This window comes from Pyxicephalus adspersus, chromosome 9 (genome assembly GCF_032062135.1).
Source record: "Pyxicephalus adspersus chromosome 9, UCB_Pads_2.0, whole genome shotgun sequence".
In the NCBI taxonomy this organism is placed as follows: Eukaryota; Metazoa; Chordata; class Amphibia; order Anura; family Pyxicephalidae; genus Pyxicephalus; species Pyxicephalus adspersus.
The window spans coordinates 18,871,263-18,890,388 of NC_092866.1; the positions used below are offsets into that span (position 1 = coordinate 18,871,263).

At 39.6% G+C, this 19,126-nt stretch overlaps 1 protein-coding gene across 2 annotated transcripts; it reads right to left on the reverse strand.

Moving 5' to 3' along the window:
* Nucleotides 1-844: 844 nt before the first annotated feature.
* RSPRY1 (ring finger and SPRY domain containing 1) lies at nt 845-18,192 on the reverse strand. 2 transcript variants are annotated; one of them, XM_072422826.1, is made up of 15 exons: nt 18,081-18,192; nt 13,971-14,446; nt 12,718-12,770; nt 11,240-11,352; nt 10,479-10,605; nt 9,647-9,705; nt 9,003-9,069; nt 8,778-8,909; nt 8,243-8,358; nt 6,779-6,922; nt 6,429-6,540; nt 5,576-5,678; nt 5,338-5,490; nt 3,962-4,066; nt 845-3,108 (listed from the first exon to the last, which is right to left on the reverse strand). In XM_072422826.1, the coding sequence occupies exons 2-15, from the start codon at nt 14,315-14,317 to the stop codon at nt 3,012-3,014; spliced, it is 1,728 nt and encodes a 575-aa protein (XP_072278927.1). In that variant the 5' UTR covers nt 14,318-14,446; nt 18,081-18,192; the 3' UTR covers nt 845-3,011. The 2 variants fall into 2 exon arrangements, with proteins under 2 accessions (XP_072278927.1, XP_072278928.1); XM_072422827.1 differs by lacking the exon at nt 18,081-18,192 and adding an exon at nt 17,841-18,030.
* Between the last annotated feature and the right edge of the window lie 934 nt (nt 18,193-19,126).

Sequence of the window (19,126 nt, forward strand, 5' to 3'; positions counted from 1 at the left end):
GCAGCTGGCCCGCCGCTTTAACTGCATTAAAATAAGTCCACTACTACAATTCCCGGCATCACCAGTAGCCTCTCTTGTCTATGCGTGGCCCCGCATTGGACTGTTTTATAGACGCAGGGTATTGTAGTAGAGGTGCTATTTCAGTTTCAAGTTTGGCCCACGACTTTGTCTAATATTTAAATTTTGGCCCACTGTGTATTTGGGTTTGACACCCCTGCCTTAGACTGTGGTAATGACATGGTAGGGAAATTATTGAGCCCCTCTGGGGAACAGTGAAAGACACGGCTACGGACTTTGTACGGCACTACAACCCACCTTGACCCTAAAAAAATAAATACTGTGTGCTAGGTTAGTTTTTTTTTTTTTTTTGTCTGATCACACTGACCTGCATCAATCATGGATTAAAGTGTTCCAGCATGTGACTCTACTGCATTGTAAATATCTGAAACGTAAATATCTGAAATGTAAAACTGAAAACAGCTTTAATTTCCTAACTAGCAGGCTTCTAAAAGTTAAAAAAAATGGATCAGAGCAGTACCATCCATAATACCTCAAAAGAGGCAATGAGCCACATTGATTGATTTGAATGGAGTAACTTTGCAAACAACACACGTGCCACTTTAGAAAGTAACACACCGCTGATCCTGACAGTAGCCTATTGCAATTCCCACTTCAGAATAGTTGGTGACCAGCAGGCTGAATGTGTCTAGTCAGTAAATGCAGAAGTGGCATTCTATCACATGATCTGTCTTTCAAGGTCCTAAAACGTGACAAACTGACTAATGTACCTGTAAAGTATAAGCATTTGGGACTACGTATTTTTAATTCAAGCTTGCACCACATATTTGCTTGATCAAAGAGTATTTACTGACAATTATTACAAACCTTGGCTTGGAAAAATTTTTACTTGACATTCTTCCACGTATATTAACAGATAAGAACTAAAAAAAAAAATACTGGTACAATGTGTACTTCTTTACAATATTATTAAATCTTTTGAGTTTTCAATGTACAGAACATTCATCTATAGAAATGGTGGTTGTCACGGTTTCAAAAACCAACAAGTTTGAGAATGCCAGTTGTCAGGTCATTACTCTTTCACATCATGGGAAATGTAGATCCACAATGTCCTGTACTAAAAGACCTTGAACCCCACAATGGAGTGGTGTTAGGTGTCCAGTATTTAAAATAAATGTTCAAATAAAAAGTGGCATATTGTAAAATAAAAACCTGAATCAAACCTTACCTGTCATGCATGAAAAGAAAAGGATCTGCAACCTGACAAAAGTTAGGGGCTCCTATACCCAATCATCTGCTCAAAAAAAGAATTCTGTTTTTCAACTTACCTCCCCTATGATTGGGTATTTAAAATAACACTGATATCCCTATTTATCAGCTTTTCCTTTTCTGTCTTAGGCTTGGTGTTCACTAGCTTTAAGCAAGCTTTAGGCCAAGTTGTGACGAAAACATGGCAAGGTTTAGCTTTGCCTAAACTTTACAAATGCACAGGGCTGCCCTGAAACTGAGGCAAAGCTGGACCATCCATAAAGACTGTCAATTTGGCTTCAATATAAAGCTATTGTAACATAAAAAAAATAATTAAAAAAAAGATGAACTTTAAACAATGCCTGAACTAAAGTGAATCAAACTTTGCCCACTGCATTTTTTGGATTTGCAGCACAGCAACATGACAAATGTTAAGTGGCCACATAAAGAAAAAAAAAAAACAAAACATGTGACACACTTAACAATCCACCATGCAATATTCTAGTACCTACCATGCTGGTGGCATTGGACACCTAACACCCCCCTACACCATTTATAACATACCTACACTTTTTTATGTGCAGTTGCTGCTCATTTTGACAGATGACAGCAATTTCTGCACCAGAAAACACATATGGGCACTTACAGGACTGAATAAATCTGCATTCACCAGATGCTATACTTTAGAGCTCCAACAAGAGTTAGCCTGTGCCAAGTGGTCCCATTACTGGTACGGTGAACACAGCCTGGCCTACATTACACATCCACTCAGATGTCCACTGACATTTACAGTCAGACCAGTGCTGCATGTGCACATAAAAGCAATCGGCGGCCATCCTATACACCCAAAAACATATCATCCCCCTCCCCCCCAAATATAAGACAGTGTCCTGTTTTGCCATCATGAAGGCTGTCCATCCTTCCTAGACTAGATCACATCATTAGAGGCAAACCTGTTTTTGTCAAATCATAAATAAATGAGGGAAAAAAAAAAAAAACAACAACTTTCCCAATTCTGTACACACACATTACAAAAAAACTGTACACGTAACACCTGTATATTGCATTATTCTTGTCACTTAACCAAATGTTCTTTGGAATCATTATAAATTAAGCCCTAGAGGTCGATCGACTTATCACAATTATCCTGCAATCCACAGTTTTTAAGGAAAAACTACTGACCAGCAGAATGCCACGTGAGTAGAAAACATTGGTCATATACTGTATTTTGTCTGGCAAAAATAGACACTTTGCAGTATGGTACAATAAGTTACAGTTTTTGCAAATACATTGATGCATTACTATAGTGCAAACCCTTTTCCAGAAATGAAAGGAAGGGGAAAAAAAAAACAGTGCCAAAATAACATTTTAGGTGTCTTGAGGCAAAATATATGTACTGCAATAGAGCCCGCGCTGGGTGTGGCTTCCTGAAACTGGGCGGAGTTACTGCCAATAAGGGATGTAGGGCATACAGTAAACTTTGCCCCTAAGCTACGGGTACCCTAAGGGACAATCTGCATCCTTGTGTGAAAACTGACACAATCAAATGTAAGCGGTGTGTCTCATTCCATGATTCTGAAAACTTCAGAGATGGCAGACAGGGCTGCTTCTTGTTCAACCACTGCTGTTAAAATATGGCCATTTCCATCAAATGAAGCAGAAATAAAACATACGCAAGATTTCCTTTGTCAACAACGTCTTATTAAAATAGCCATGAAAATCTTCCTGTGTTTGTTCCACAGTTGTCATGAGATGTGAGAAATTTGACGGACTCGCGTTTTAATTTCCTGTCGGCAGAGCGGACAGGTCTCCAGCTGTAGAGCACACTCCATGCAAAGATCGCTGTGAGAGAAGCAGAATAGATATATTAGTAATCTGTCTGTCATACCTCAAACATTACCGCTAGACCTTTCATTTGTTCCTGCCCCTCTGCTTTGAGTAATGGTCTGTATGGCTTAGCTGCTGGGTAAATCCAGCAAACACATTTTAAACAAAAGAAAAGAGAACGACCTATCAAACCAAGATGTTCTTTTTCTCTTTAGCAAAAAGAACCCTGTGGTCCATCACACAGGGGTTTGCCTTCTTTTTGCTAAAGGAAAGAATAGAGCCCATCACAGACACCTCTATTTCCACAAAGCAAAGGAAATGTGTCTGTTTTCTTTATAGGAAAGAGGAAGGACTGGGGCGTCTTATAGAAAGATTTCCAACAGGCTAGAAAATGTGTGGAATGATTAGAGGAGTTGTTAGGACAATGGCATGATCTGATTAATATGGGACTAATCGTTATCCAAATAAATTTATAGGTGGCCACCTCTCCTTTTAGAAATATTGTCCTAAAAAGAATAATTGCTAACACTGCACCTATCTTTTTTACACTTTTCCCATAACCAATCATGTATGCTTACCTCAATCCAACAGCTCTGCAGATGGTGCACATCCAGCGCTGTAGGTCCTCACCATCCTGGCTGTGCCTTTGCATTCCAGCCCCTCTACTCACAAGTCAGCAATATGTTATTGCCTGCACTGTTTGGGCCTGTTTGTAGTAATGTCATAAGCTACTCCAAGACACTATACACATATACTACTAGCAGGTCATGTGCCAAGAAGGCCAACAAGCTTATATAGCAGCTATACACAAACAGTTTGGCCATATAGTCTACTTGTAAAGCTGACAGCAAATGCAGTGTAAAGTTACCTGTGTCCGCAGGGCTTCAATTCTGTATCTGCTACTTCATCACAGCATAATGTACAGCAGTTGTCTCGGATGCTTACTTGCTTCAACAACGCAAGCCGTCTATGTCTGCAAAAACAAAAAATGAACTGCTTACCAATATCCGTTCTAAAAGGTGTGCCCGAATTATCTACTATTTTGCACAAAACACTTGGTAAATAAACCAAAAAAGCGAATGGATTTATTTTAAAAAATGTAATAAATAAGTATACAATACATTCAATGTACCAACATGACAATTTATGTATAGCCAAATTAATATATTTTTTTTAATTATTTTTACATAGAGGAGCAAGTTAGTTTTTTGTGTGTGTGTGTTTGGTATTTTCTGCTCACCTGCTTTTCTCAGTGACAGTTTTGAACGTTTTGATTTCCCTTAACAATCTTTGCTAAAAATCGTGATCACCAGGACAAATGAAGAGTGTGAAGACAATACAAACCTGAAAGTGGATCTAATCCTCCCCTACTTTATTCAAAACAACAATGAATTTAGATGCAACAGACTGAGCAATGCTGTGCAGATATACACTGCATTAAAAATAAAATAAAGTACCTACCCCCAGTGTTTGAAAGTGGAACAAGCGATGGGCTGATCTGGAATTGGAACTGCCCTAGGAATAAATGCTTCTCGTAGTCTCATTTGCACTACGCTATTTAGTGAACTACTCACCACTATTCCCAACCTAGGCCATCTTTGGAACTTTATCTTTACAGGGGATACGTATTGCCAAAGGACGTGGAACACTTTTGCTATAACTGGTAACTAAAAAGTCCATACTACACAAGTGGACAAATCAGGATCCTCCCACCTTAGGTCTCTTTTTAGAGAAATTAAAACATCTATTCCAAATAGACTGGACAGAAGTGACACAACTGAAAGTTGACTCCTTCTTTGAAGTATGGGAGTCCTACATCGTAACCTTGTTTGTTGGGAATACCAACAAACGCATTGGGCCTGATTTATGAAAGCTCTCCAAGGCTGGAGAGGATACACTTAATCAGTAAAGCGGTCTGATCCAGCAAACCTCAAATGGATCTGGTCCAGGATTCAAAACATCAGCTAGCAAAAAGGAAATGGACTTCAACACACGACTTCAAATCAGACTTCTTGGTACGCTTATTGGCTGGTTGGCTGGTATTTATTGACCCTCTGACCAATTAACCTTTCTCATAGTCACTTGTTGTTTTACCTCTTTTAAGTCTGTATAGTTTCTTTGAATGCAGTTGTTTGTTTTTGTTCCTTTTATTTCCTCACAAAAAATAAGTAATAAAGTTAAAAAAATTATATACACTGATATCTACCTGTGAAAATGTGGCCTCAATGTCTGTAAAACTCTTACCTTGGCAAAATGACCTTTTCTTCTGGGGCCAGAACAGCATACTCATTAAAAGTGCTAAATTTGTTTGCAGGCGGATATTTGAAGGGCTTGGCTCCAAAATTAAATTCACACTGTTGATAGGACATAAAACTTGCTGCAGCAAAAAATCCAGATCTAAAAAAAAAAAAAAAAAAAAAAAACCTTTTTTTGGGGAAAGAGTAACAAATAATGGAAACACCTACACAAGTTCAGAACTTACATTGCGGAGGAAAAAACTTGCTTCTCTGGAGGAAGCGGATTTCCATTTAATGAAAAGATCATTAACTTTTTGTGCAGATCCAATAAAAAGCCAACTGTGTCACCTGAAAGATTTAAGTGAAAAAAATATACATAAATCATGATTCAAAAGTGTTCATACAGCAACCAAAAAGAGCTTTAAAATAGTAAGCAAATCAGAGAGTTTCATTAAAATTTACTACTGGCACTGTTACCCCATTTTCTTCCCAGCTGTGGGAAGTAACTGGCCAATCTCATGGCAACCACTGTGGTCCTACCATATTATTTACAGAAGTTGGTGTTGTGCACTTGGAAAAATTACAACTTGTGCGAGGAACTGCACAAAGCTGGAAGGGGTCTCTGATAGATTATTACTAATGTTTATGTCACAGTTGGGTAAATTTCTATATTACTACAAATTTTAACTCGCAGTACTTTGGCTTAGTGGTCATTGAGAACAATGCCTCCTAAGTTGCTGGCCAGTGCCAAGACTACTAAACATAAACAGACAAAAAGATCACTGGTGTCAGTGGAAAATGACCCGAGAATCACTAAACATATTTAGTGTTTACTGTTCCTAGTGGCCATTAAACACACGTGGCAAGTTTCAGGCAATTCCACACAAGTTTTAAACCAACAGGAAATATCAGGACACTGAACCATTTTAAATGTTCGAGGCAGGTTGCCCTAATTAAAGATACTTCAAACTACCTGAAACTGCTGTGGGTATGGTCAGAAATTAAAGCTGAATACTTGCACTATTAGCTTTATCCAGACAACGGTATTCAGCTTTGTTCTCGTGCCATGGAGCACAGTAAACATTACACGGGTCTTACCTTCTTTCCAGCAGGGGTGTTGGTGAGGTTTACTTTTTGCATTGTACCAGATCAGCTGCCTGCAGCCGTCATACGCACAGGAATACTCGTCATCTCCAATGCCGTATCCTTCCTATAGACATCAGGACAGAATTTCTTTTACCGATTTATTATTTTTTTTTATGAGCTTATTTAAAGTTAGGCAATTGTTCATCTTTACAACAGCATTTTGAAAAAAAAAATTACATTCAAATACTTTCCAAAACATAAACCAAATCAGAAAACTATTCTCCATGCCTTCAGCTCTACATGAAAGAAAACAAGTACTGAATCTCCTTTTAAATACATATCACTTTATTTTTGTTACTTACGTGATTAAGGAATTTGCTGTCTTTTGTGGCCCATCCTATCTGCATGACTCCAGAGGTAATGACAGTTACTTCATAGTACCACACACCAGAGTCTACACAAAATGTGCAGCGAACACTCTCAAATGATGAGGCATCACAGCGGGCCTAGCACACAGGGAGTGAAAATACATTAAGTTAGGAACAGTTTATGTATTCCATTTCAAAAAGAACACTTACAATAGATAGCACACAGCTTACCAATCACTAATGTATTCCTAACATGAACTGAATCTAAACTGTCCTAAAAATGTTACTAACGTTTCAACAGCACTGTGCTGTATCCATTAAGAAGCAGCAGTTTCTTCCTAGGCTGCATGCTACTTATTTTGACTACCCTATACTACACTAACTTTGCTATCAGTATTATAGTAGTCATCAGTGAAAACAAACAATGTACAGGAGCAAACAGATGGTCCAAACATGCTTGCACACTGCACTACAACTAACTTTCTCTTTTATTTAGATTCAGCCTGCAGAATAGTCAATTAGTTGTGGCCATGCAACACCCAAAGTGAGTTCCTTGAGCAATAAGCAAATTATGCCACTTATGTCCGTTTAAGCGACAGCAATGTTCTTTTTGGTGGGGACATTCTTTCCACTGGTCAGCAAGCTAATGTACCAAGAACTGTGGATGGATAATTATAGCAGGGATTCCCTAAAGACCTAAAAAGTTATTTCAAGGGTACCTGCATGTTAAAGAGTGAAATGAAATGAAATCAGGGAAAAAAAAAAAAAAAAAAAAAGACCGCAGCAAAAAAATGTATGAAAAGATGTACTTTCTTCATACATACCCTGTTTCCCCGATGATAAGACACTGTCTTATTTTTTTTTGAAGGGCAAAATATGCTCTAGGGCTTATTTTCAGGGGATGCCTTATCTATCTGTCAGCCTCGCTTTTCACTGCACCCCTCCCCCTGTCATCCCACTGCACCCCTCCCCCGTGCACTAGTCGTCACTGTCATCAGTCCGTCGGAAGCTCGCTTTTCACTGCACCCCTCCCCCTGTCATCAGTCCGTCGGAAGCTCGGAATGACTCGTGAGCTTCCGACAGACTGAGGACAGTGACTCGTGTCACGGGGGAGGGGTGCAGTGAAAAGCGAGGCTGACAGATAGATAGTTTCACATACGGTAGGATGAGAGAAAGAGCCGCAGCTTCCCATCCAAGAGCATGCGGAGGCGACAGAGATGGAGAGACCACACGGAGTCACACGGAGTCACCCACCGTACCACCCTCGGGTAAGTGCAGGTATCGGTGGGTGGCTTATTTGCGGGGGGGGGCCTTATTTTAAATTTTTTTCTAAAAAGGGGGGGCTGTCTTATTTGATGGCCCTGCCTTATCATCGGGGAAACACGGTATATGTTCACAGACATTTTATAGAGACAACAACTACTTAATTATCAATTAATTTAGAAACATAACTCTTACCTCCAATCCATAAGGAGAGATTTTGAGGTACTCGCTCACATCATTACTGTTAAGCATGGCATTGATAGGTGATAAATCAGCCTTTTCGTAGGTTAATTGCCTGCCTTCCTTTAGAACTGAAACAGAAATAGGATTAGCAAAAAAGAACAGCACTACTCTTTACTACATATCAGTTCCATAGCATGGATGTTTGGAACCTACAAGTGAATATCACACAACCTTGTTTTCCCCACTTTGTAGAGATTTTCTCTGGTTCCTGCATGAATAATCACATTGATACTTATAAGGAAAGTCTGAATCTGATTGGGGACTAATAGAAAAATTGTTAGTAATAAAAAGTTTCTAAGTAACAAAGGAGCCTGCAATGGGTATGTTTGGGAATACATTTTCTGCACCACAAGCAGATTTTCTCAATTTGCAAGCAAACAGGAAAAAGGTTAATGGGTGTAATACAAAATACTATAATAATTTACAGGTGGGACAGGGTCCCTTTATTAGTTTTCAGTTTTGGCTAGAGAGTGAAATAAATACTTACACAGGTTATCTAAACTCCACTGGGCGCAGAAGCCAACCTGGCGTTTTAAAAAGTCACTGTTGCCTGTCCAGGTCTCAAGCAAGAGCAGACGGTTACTAATTTGTGACTCTGAAACAGTCATCTTATTTTCACCTAAAAAAAAAATTGAGTTGAAAAATTATTGAAACTAAGAGGATTCATTTGGAAAGCAAGCAATACATATTAAGGGTCCAAATCAATGCTTACTTGTCTGTGAAAATTTCTCCAGTGCAATAAGTGCCAACAGAATGACCATGGGATGAAACCTGAAATTCTAGAAGGCAAGAATTTGTAAGGTCAGTAATATATAGTTTGTATAACAATTTAATCCCTTTAATAATTAAGGTTTAACACCTGCTCTGTGGCCAATTTAGCACTTGACTGATCAAATTATTTTCTGAATGATAATTAATTGGCTGGAAGCCACAAGCAATGTATACATAAGGAACTTTGTTCCCCTTCCGTTTTTATTCTGACAAAAAAGTAAATGTAATCTTTTTTAAAAATCAATTGCCGACATAGCTGTCCTAATAAATCACACATTGAAAAAAAAATATTCTTTGGATACACCTCAGATCCAGTCATTTTCTCCATTCAGAAATTCACCGATAGTGAAAAATCTGAACAAGCCCAATAACTCTTATTCTACAGGTAATCTAGAACACTTCTTCATCTCTGCCCCATTTAACAGATAGCTTGAACAGGTACACATTTGCTGGAAGCGTTGAGTCAATGTACACAATTACTCCATCCTACAAAGACCTCATCTAATAAAGTGCCTCTATAATCAAATGGCAAACCAATCAAAACACAAAACAAAAGGATAAAAAAAAAATCTATGAAAAACTTACCAAACTTTCTAACAAATATTCTAATATCCCTGGACTCAGTAGAGAGATGCTAGCAGGGCCTAAAAAGAAAACATTCAAGGTGTTATTGGGAAAGAAAATGTGCTGGGATTTGTAGTTTTAGACAATGCAAGTGACAAAAACTCTACTACATTAAAATATATGTAAAATGCTCTGAATTTAAATTAGACCTAAACACTACATTTTTTTTTTCTTTAACTTAAATGTATCCAGATCTAGCACTGGAACATTCCCCCAAAAAAATCATTTCTGCAAAGTTTTTACACAACTACTTTTTGGATTATTTCCTGGTGCTGACCGGCTGAGCACTGCTTTCCCAAAGTTTTGTTTAGGAAGCATGCAGTGTACATATTTTTGTGACCACTGTTCCCCATCATCCCTGTGAATGTGGGGCCTTTCAACACATGTTTTTCACTAGTGCTGGTCAGGAGCCTAAAAGCAAGAATGACTAAAATGGGGCTCTATGGGACTCCCAGAGAAGTAGCCACCCAGATTAGGAGAGTAGTGTGTGTGTGTGTGTGTATAAGGATAGAAATGTAATGTGATAACTGGCTTGACAAGCCAAGGGACAGTTAGCCTACCAGAAGGTTTTGGGTTATGACAGGTAACCCATGTATGTTGGGAACATAAACAGCACATTCCAGTCACCTCTCTGTACCAGTCAGAACTGAACAGGAATCCCAGGTCCATAATAAAGTGTATCTAACTGATTTTTTTCATTTATGAATTTGTCAAATTAGTATCAGTAAATACAAGTATGAATATTGTTGGTGAAGAAAACCTTCAGCTAACTATAACAACCATATACACTGACCTGCCAATTTCTCAGCCAAGCAGCCTAATACTGCAGTTGTATTGCGATGTTTGGCAGGGTTACAGGAATCTTGAATTGCTGTGGTCCCACTTAGGTTCAGTTTTTCTGTCAGTTTTTGAAGAGCATCCTGTAAAATATCATTTCACCTCATCAATGAAAAAAAAAATATATCCACATATCTATCTTTTAGCATATGCTGAAATAAACGATCTTCAATGCATGACTTACTAATGCACTACAGTAGGCAGGGCTTTACAATGGTGCTTTATGAGCCTGTTACTACAGGGAGGCATCCCAGACAGGGAGAGGTTTTATTTTATTCTTGCATACTCCCTTTACACTGTCTAAAAAGATATGCTATGTAAATAAATGTATTTTTTTTTTCTTTATAAGATCGCATTAACAGCAGAGCACCGACATGAAATATGTAAAAAAAATGGAATAAAACATCTCAAGAACTATAAACTGTAACTGTACATAGTAAAAGCAAAATATTTGCTCAGCCATCACAATGACCAGACACGTCTGAATCAGCCTGTTTTTCTTGGCTGAGAACAAAATCCATCCTTAATTAACTATTACCCTACTGGGATGCCTGAACCCTGTCCCAACCGAATATTAGGAAATTGCTTCACTGGCACCACATGTTTTTATTATGCAGTTCTACCACTCCACTTCCACTGGCATGCAGGTTGTTGATTACTATTAGAAGAGAACAAATGATTTATTCATAGCTCAGTATATAACCGGATCGCACATACTTTTGTTGGCAGCGGACACTCATCCAGTAGCAACGTAATGACAGCTGGGCCCAGAGGATCTTCTAATGGAATGACTCTAATGAGAGACTGCACCACATCCAGCCAGCCGTTATCTGTGGCAGAAAAGCATAGAGATCAGTACAATAACTCAAATGAAAAAACAAATAGTTAGCCTGGTTTACACAGATCAAAAAATAATGAAGCCGAATGACACAAAACTGGGGGAAATAAGAAATCTTTGCTGCCTATAGCAACAAGCAGCCGATGCAATGAAAATAAATAAATAAAAAGGACAAATTAAATGTTATTGCTAAGGGGAACACAGAAACTAGTAAGGATATTCAAAGCATTTAAAAGGAGTTTGTTCTCTCCTAGATTGTAAGTTCTTCGGGGCAGGGTCCTCCTGTGTCACTGTCTGTATTTGTCTGTCATTTGCAACCCCTATTTAATGTTCAGCGCTGCATAATATGTAGGCACTATATAAATCTTGTATATTATTTATTAATAATAAGCTGCACTCTACTGAAAATGATAAGACAATTAAGCCATGCTTACAAATATGCCAAACTTTAGAAAGAAACACCTGTAGCTGGTAAAGTTTCTTAAATTGCATGTCAAGAGCAAAATAGACCAAAAAAAAAAACAAAACAAAAACATATGTAGCACATCTGTGAGCATGTACATTACCCTTGTGTTTTAACCCTTTAGGAACTTTGCAAGTCCAGGAAAATAAATATTGATCTGCCAAATGTTAATGGTTTAATTTTACAAGTGGTGTCAAGTCCTGCACAATTTTCCCTTGCTACTTTTCTACACTGCACTTTTCTTTACACTTTTCCTTTTTCTACAACATAAAAGCAAACTGCTCTGTAGTCTCCAGAAAAGGACTGGGAGGGCTAATTACTCTTCTTTAGAAGGCACAGGAAATGAGCTCAAGACAAAGAACAGAGCTGAATTACTGAAATTATCAATAAGTATCTTTTTGCATTAATCAGATTTAACAAAACACTAAATAAAAGTGCAATGCTACATGCAGATATTTTGATGTGTTTCTATTGAATTGATAAAAAAACCATCATGAAAAAAATGTAAAGGTGTGAATCCCAGGCAAACAATATGTCAGGTATATTCAGATTTCTAAGAATGTCCCATGAACTGTATGAGCAATAGGGAGGGTTTCCAACAGCTGAAGTTTGACATTTTCTAGGTGGACCCCTAAACCACCTGATTGTTTCCACAGGTACTAGAAAACAGTATTTATAATATTTCAATACTTACAGTAAATATAAAAAAATGAAGTTTACTGGGTATAATATAGGCTCCCATTTATGAGGTTTCGTATATTTGAAAAGGACAGTAAGCTTATTTATGGTGTATCACATATTTGTGCATGTGACCATCTAGAATAATGAGATTTTTTTTTTTACTTCATAAACACACAAAGTAAGGGTAACATAAGAAAAGTTAAATCTAAATACCTGTTTCAGCCATTTCATGCAGCGTGATCATGGAATAGGGGGGCTCCTGGTCACTGAAAGAGAATTGTTACAATATTGATTTGACACAAGCACAGGAAAGGATGTGTAATCTTAATTAGGCTTAATCTTTCATCAATAACAAGCAGTGAATGATCCTAGGATTATGTGTTTCAAAGTAAAGGATATGCTGATGGATCAGAGTCATTCTAAACAGGAAATTATACCAGGCAGCAGATGTTGCATAGTCAGGGTATTGATTCCAAACCAGTGACATAACTTCATCAAATGGAAAGTTTGATGTAAGGAAAGGAAGAAACCCAGAAGCCAAGTGACCCATGCTTTTAGATGGGTGCACTACTCAACACTTTTCAGTCACCACCCGGCTGTTTTTGAGGGATTACTAAAATGTTGGGTCACAACACTGGGGCTGCCACCTGTCTACAGCATCTTCGCAACCAAAAAAAAAAATGCAGTGTCTGTTAATAAAGCCAATGTGCCGATTCTCTCCTGACTACCGAAATTTGCCCACTTCTGCTTGCACTTCTATGTGAAATCATTATCATATACTAGTCCCCAAGTTAAGGTCATCTGACATATGGACGACTCCTAGTTACAAATGGGGCTTTCCTGCTTGTGAGCAGGACGGAGGCTTGATAAGGGGAGGGGGGCAGTTTGCATGTATTGCAGAAGAAATGTTTTGCTAAACACAGCAACAGAGCTCTTCTGCAAGCCCTTGTAACTCTTTAATGACAAGACAAACTCTGCAGTTGTTTCTTTTCGCATATCAAAGCACAGCTTGCTCCAGAAGTTAATGAATGTCTAGACTCCATAAAGTTTTTTTTTTGCTTTGTTTTTGTTTGTGATTAACTCACAGTGAGGATTTTATACAGTAACTGACACCATGCTGCCGAATATGTTGAGACAACCATCTGTCCTTATTGCATTTATTAAAATAATGTACCTGTTCCAATTTAAGAACAAACCTACAGTCCCTATCTTGTATGTAACCAGAGGACTAACTGTAACAATGCAATCCATAATCACATATTAATCCAATATGGAAAAAAAAAAAAAAAAAAAACATTTCTCATGTATGAGGATGCTTCTATCCCACAGATTTTCGAGTGGAATGTCTGAGTAGATCTGTGAATAAGCACTTTGTTCCTTCATCATGTGACTTGCCCCATTGGAAAGTAGAATTGCTAAAAATAAAAAAAATCATGGACACAGAACATCATAAAGCTTTAACTTACTTGTCCACCAGTGTCCTGATGACAGCCAAAGTATCCAGCACCAGGCCGTCCACGTTAGGTTTTTTCCTCCGAGGCTCATGTGGTCCCCGACCTCTCCGCGGAGGCCGTACCGGGTCCCTTGGGCGGTTTCTGCCTTCACTGACAGGAATGATACGGTTTTCATTTTGCTGACTTGGAGAGTCTACATTGTCCTCAAGTCCACTGTCTTCTCTGCATACACAAGTGTTTCCCATATTTCTGGTCCCCGACTGTTCATTTACACGCACTGTACGGTGGCCAAATCGAAACAGCAAACCTTGGAGAAGGCTTCTGCTGGAGTAAAAAGCAATCCAAGTGAGCACAATCATCTAGAATGTTGGATACTTAGTGGCTTCATGTTGAGGAATTTTACTTTTCGCCATGGTCCTCTGGATAGTTAGTTGCTGTGGTATTCAGTGGCAGACATTGCCTGAAGGATCCATGTCACATAAACTGATCTGGAGAAATGAGAAGGTGAGACGAGAAATAAAACACACAATAAAAAGCACAGGACACCTCTGTATAATAAAGTTATATTTAAGAGACCTATTAAATGCTTGAGGACAATGAACAGATTTTCCACTGTCACTGTTGACTTCCATCAGCAAATGCTACTTGCCTGGCTGCATGGCTGACTTTGAGGCTTTCCAAGTCACAACAAACATGGACGGTAGGGGTCAAGTATGGTTGCCTCAAAGTTTCTTTGCAGATTGCCTTCATTTCAAGCAAAGTCTGTGCTGACAAAATAAAAAATAGCAGCACAGTGGCTCAGAGGTTAGCACTCTTTGCAGTGCTAGGTCCCAGGTTCGAATCTCGGACACTATCTGCATGGAGTTTGCAGGTTCTTCCCATGTTTGTTTGGGTTTCCAGTACTCCAGTTTCCTCCCACGTCCCAAAAACATGCAGGTAGGTTAATTGGCTTGTCCCTACCTATGACTTAGGTAGGGACATTAGATTGTGAGCCCCTTTAAAGGACAGCTAGTGACATGACTATGGACTTTGTACAGCGCTGCATAATATGATGGTGCTATATAAATACTGTGTAATAATAATATAGCAGACACCCTTCTGTATCGTAAAGCTAGGCTCTATTGAATGCGGCTCTGTAATCATTAATACATTACTGAATTTATTTCTGACCTGGGTATTAGTCTCCTAAAAAGGATTGCTAAAGTGAAGAAAAAAAAAAAGTCAGGCACCAGAAGTCCGATCAGTTCATGTGCTAACAATAGGAATGTTGACTAGAAGAGAGAAGTTAGTATAAAAAAGCTGAGCTTATAACGGCGCTGGATTTTTGTTCATTGACCAGGCACAGACTGAAGCCAGTCTAGGCGATCTGATGCAGTGGCTTCAATGACACCAGACTGAGGACATCTAGGTGCACAAAACATGTGCTGTAGGGAAGTCTCCGGATCAGAGGTGAATATTACAGCAAAAGCTGTCATATTGACAGTAGAAATAATACAAATTAAAATTTATAATAATAAAACCTGCTGCCTCAAATGGGCAAGCCATGCGATATGGGACATTGTCGAAAGATTGTGCTTAACAACCCCATTACCCACAGCAACCAATCAGCTTCTAGATCCCAGTTTGCCTAAGGCAGATCTGAAAATTAAAGAAAAGATCTGAATGGTTGTTACTTACTTCTCCACTGTGATAACCCATAGCAGCAAACACACACAGCATGCCGGTTCTAGAACAACTACAGCATAAATTGTACATGCATACGCAGGATATCACTTATTTACTTGCTACACAACACACTGGGCCTGAAGATCTCCAAGACTAGAGATGATAGTGAAGATAGGAGTACATGGGTGATCCAGCAAACCTGGAATATATTTGCTATTTGTAGGGAAATGTTTTAAATCCTTGACCGAATCCATTTCAGGTTTGCTGGATCACCCAGGTTCTTCCATGAAAAGTCTACCTTCTTCAGTCTCGGAGAGCTTTAATAAATCAGACCCATCATGTAATGGTATTAGAGAGATAAAAATAATTTCAGTCTTACATCATAGTTTACTGCAAGCCCAATAGCAAACAAGGTGAACATGTGCTCACTTTAGGCTCTGTTTATAAAGCAGTGAATCTGATATTCCCTGGTAAACAATCCATTATCATAACATTCCAATGCCACTAAGCAAATGGACTTGGAAGATTCTGCTCCAGGGAATGTTTCAGTGAATGTCGGATTCTCTGCTTATTAAACAGACCCTATTCAGTACTCAATCACATGCAAAGAAGATGATTTGTTAAAATTGATTATTTAGTATGAGGAGAAGATTTTGATATCTGCCCCAAAGCCTGAGTTTTCAGTGAAATGATTGGAGCAGCTGAAATCCCTTTTTGTTGAGGTCCGTCATTGCGGGGCAGTTTTTGAGGCGAGTAATGGGGCATTCCATGGCAGCTCATCGCTCTATCTGCTTCCATGGCCCTGCAACCTCTTTAGCATCATCCTGTGCAGTAACCTAACTGGATGCCTAGTTGTGAACGAAGGCCGGTTGGATATTAAAGAAGAAAAAAAACGTAATCACACAACTATCCCTTTCATCACTAAAACGTCAGCTTCCCGAAGGCGATCTTTGTCCAGCTTGATTGGCTAAGCCTGGATGACGGAACTCCCACACAGGAGTTCATTCATTCCCAGCATACGCAAGGAAATCTGAGCATGCCGGGTTTCCCTGGCAACCAATGCTGCTTAGCAAAATGTGACAGTTGTCATCAATCAGGCAGGTACAAATATTTATAACAGAAGGAATACCGCCTTTGCTTTCTGCAAAAACCACGAGCCTACACACGTGTTAAAATGTTAAAAGTACGACACAAGAGCACATGTTAAAAGTACAACTTGGGTTCCAAATAAACCTAACAGGGGGTTGATTGAAATGAACTGCTTGCCTGTAATCGGTCAGTGAACATTCACAAGTTAAAGGATAACTCCACATTCCTAAGTTTATATTTAATCCACCCTCCCCCCCTTCCTTACTCCCACTTCCCTGTCCATATCGGATTCTTAGGACACCACACCGCTATCACTATAACAGATCCTGGCTGATCCCATAATTGCTCGTGTGAAAATAATCCAATTCCTATGGCATGCTTGATAGACATGCTCTCCCTAGGGATGAGCAGGATATTTCTGCACATGGGCACAAAGTGCCAGCCAGGAGAGCGCACAGCGACACGTGTGTGTGTGTGTGTGTGTGTGTGGTTACCTGTGTACAGGCGAGTACAGGATTCCAGGCTGGAGAATAATTAATAGATAACTTTACAATATTTAAGTTCTTCTTTGACTGAGCTAAGTGACCCTTCACTGATCTTAGTGAACATAAGGAAATCGCTCATGTCCTGGAACGGTCTCTTGTTTATAAGTAATACCCCGCTGCCTTTCCAGGAGATCACACAAAGCCTGGCATCAAAATATATGCAAACTTGGTGAAATATAAACTTCTCTTATTTGCTTCCTTTTAGTATTGAGCAACTATCTGTTCTGTAAGTGCAAAAAAAAAAAAAATCACTGATTCTGTGGTGTCAGAATATGTCAGTACTACAGAACACCTCCCCCAAGCTATGGAGAGCTATACCGCTATGCAGATGAACAATCCCAATGGCACTCCATATGGGGTGACAACACCTTTCAATATACAGCCGAGTCGGTGAGTGTTGTCACCGTAGGACTGGGGGGTGTAAGGTAAAAAGAAAAAAAAAAAGAAGAAAACTAATGCAGCCACCATATGTAGGGATGTGAAGATGCAAATATTAAGGATTATATTGGGAGGAAAGCAATGACCCCCAGAGTCACAGCAGCAGGTGCTATAGATCCCCCTAATACATGCCAGGGACACTTACCTGTTGCTATGGTTACCATATGGACACACATCCTTCACCTACCCACCACACACAATGCTGTCAGTGTATATGAAGCTCCATGTTGTCATTGTGTGTAGATGGCAGGCTGCCTCTGGCCACAGATAAGACAAAGAAGCAGCCACACAATGCTGGGCTGGGCTAAGCAAAGCTCCCAGCTACAGGAGCCTCTCACTACCATACCCCCCACCCCACCATAGCCATCCTTCACAGGGCCCTTACCGTTACAAGCCTCCCTCAGTGTACCGCGCACTTCCTGTTTCCTTCTCCCTTCTCTGCTACTCAAGCCGAGACCAATCCCGGAGCGACGACCCGGGAAGTGAGTGCTGCGTTCTGCGCATGCTCACAGACCTATTCCCTCAGTCTCTCGCACAGCTTTGAAGCCGAGGCGGCCATCTTTTGTCAGACGCTATTTGATTGGTCGGCGTCCTGGAGCCGTAGAGCGCACGTGATCGCAGTGGAGTTTTGATTGGTTTGTAGAGGGGACTAAACCAGGTTTTGGTTGGTTGCTGGAGCCGTGGGTTCAGAGGAGATTGTGTTGGATTGTGAGCTGGGCACTGAGAGGTTGGTAAGGCTGGGCACATGAAGGGGGGTACAGGGGGTGAGGGTGGCTGATAGAAGTATACCAGGAGATGTGATAACCAGCACACAAAGGGTACAAATGACTTGGCACAGTGAGCCAGCTGCTGTGTGTGAGTTGGCATTGTTGTGTAAACTTGCCAGGGTTGTCATAATTACCTGAAACTCCTTGCTGCTGGAGGAATGACTCCTCAGGTTGTGATTTAGTGGGATAATAACATTACCTTCTGATCTGTCACCCATGGTGGGCTGTGTGGTCACAAACATTCAGTAGATGTGTCCATACTGGCAGCGGAGACTTTATTATTATTAATACCAGGATTTATATAGCGCCAACATATAGCAAAGTGCTGTACATTAAATAAGAGCTGCAAATGACAGACAGTGACAGGAGGAGGAGAGGACACTGCCCTGAAGAGCTTACAATCTAAGAGGTGGAGGAAGCACACTAAAGCTAGCTACACACATGCAATATTTGTCATTAGAAAATGAACTACGAACGATTGTATTTTGCACAATTCTGTACATGCTGTAATGATATTATCGTTCAAATATAATCCACCATAAATTTACACACACTAGATACAATCGTTTGAACGATGCAGGAAGTGACATGTACAGGAGAAAGTGTACCGCAGAACAATCCACGATCACTGAACGACCGTACACACAATAGATAGCGAACGATC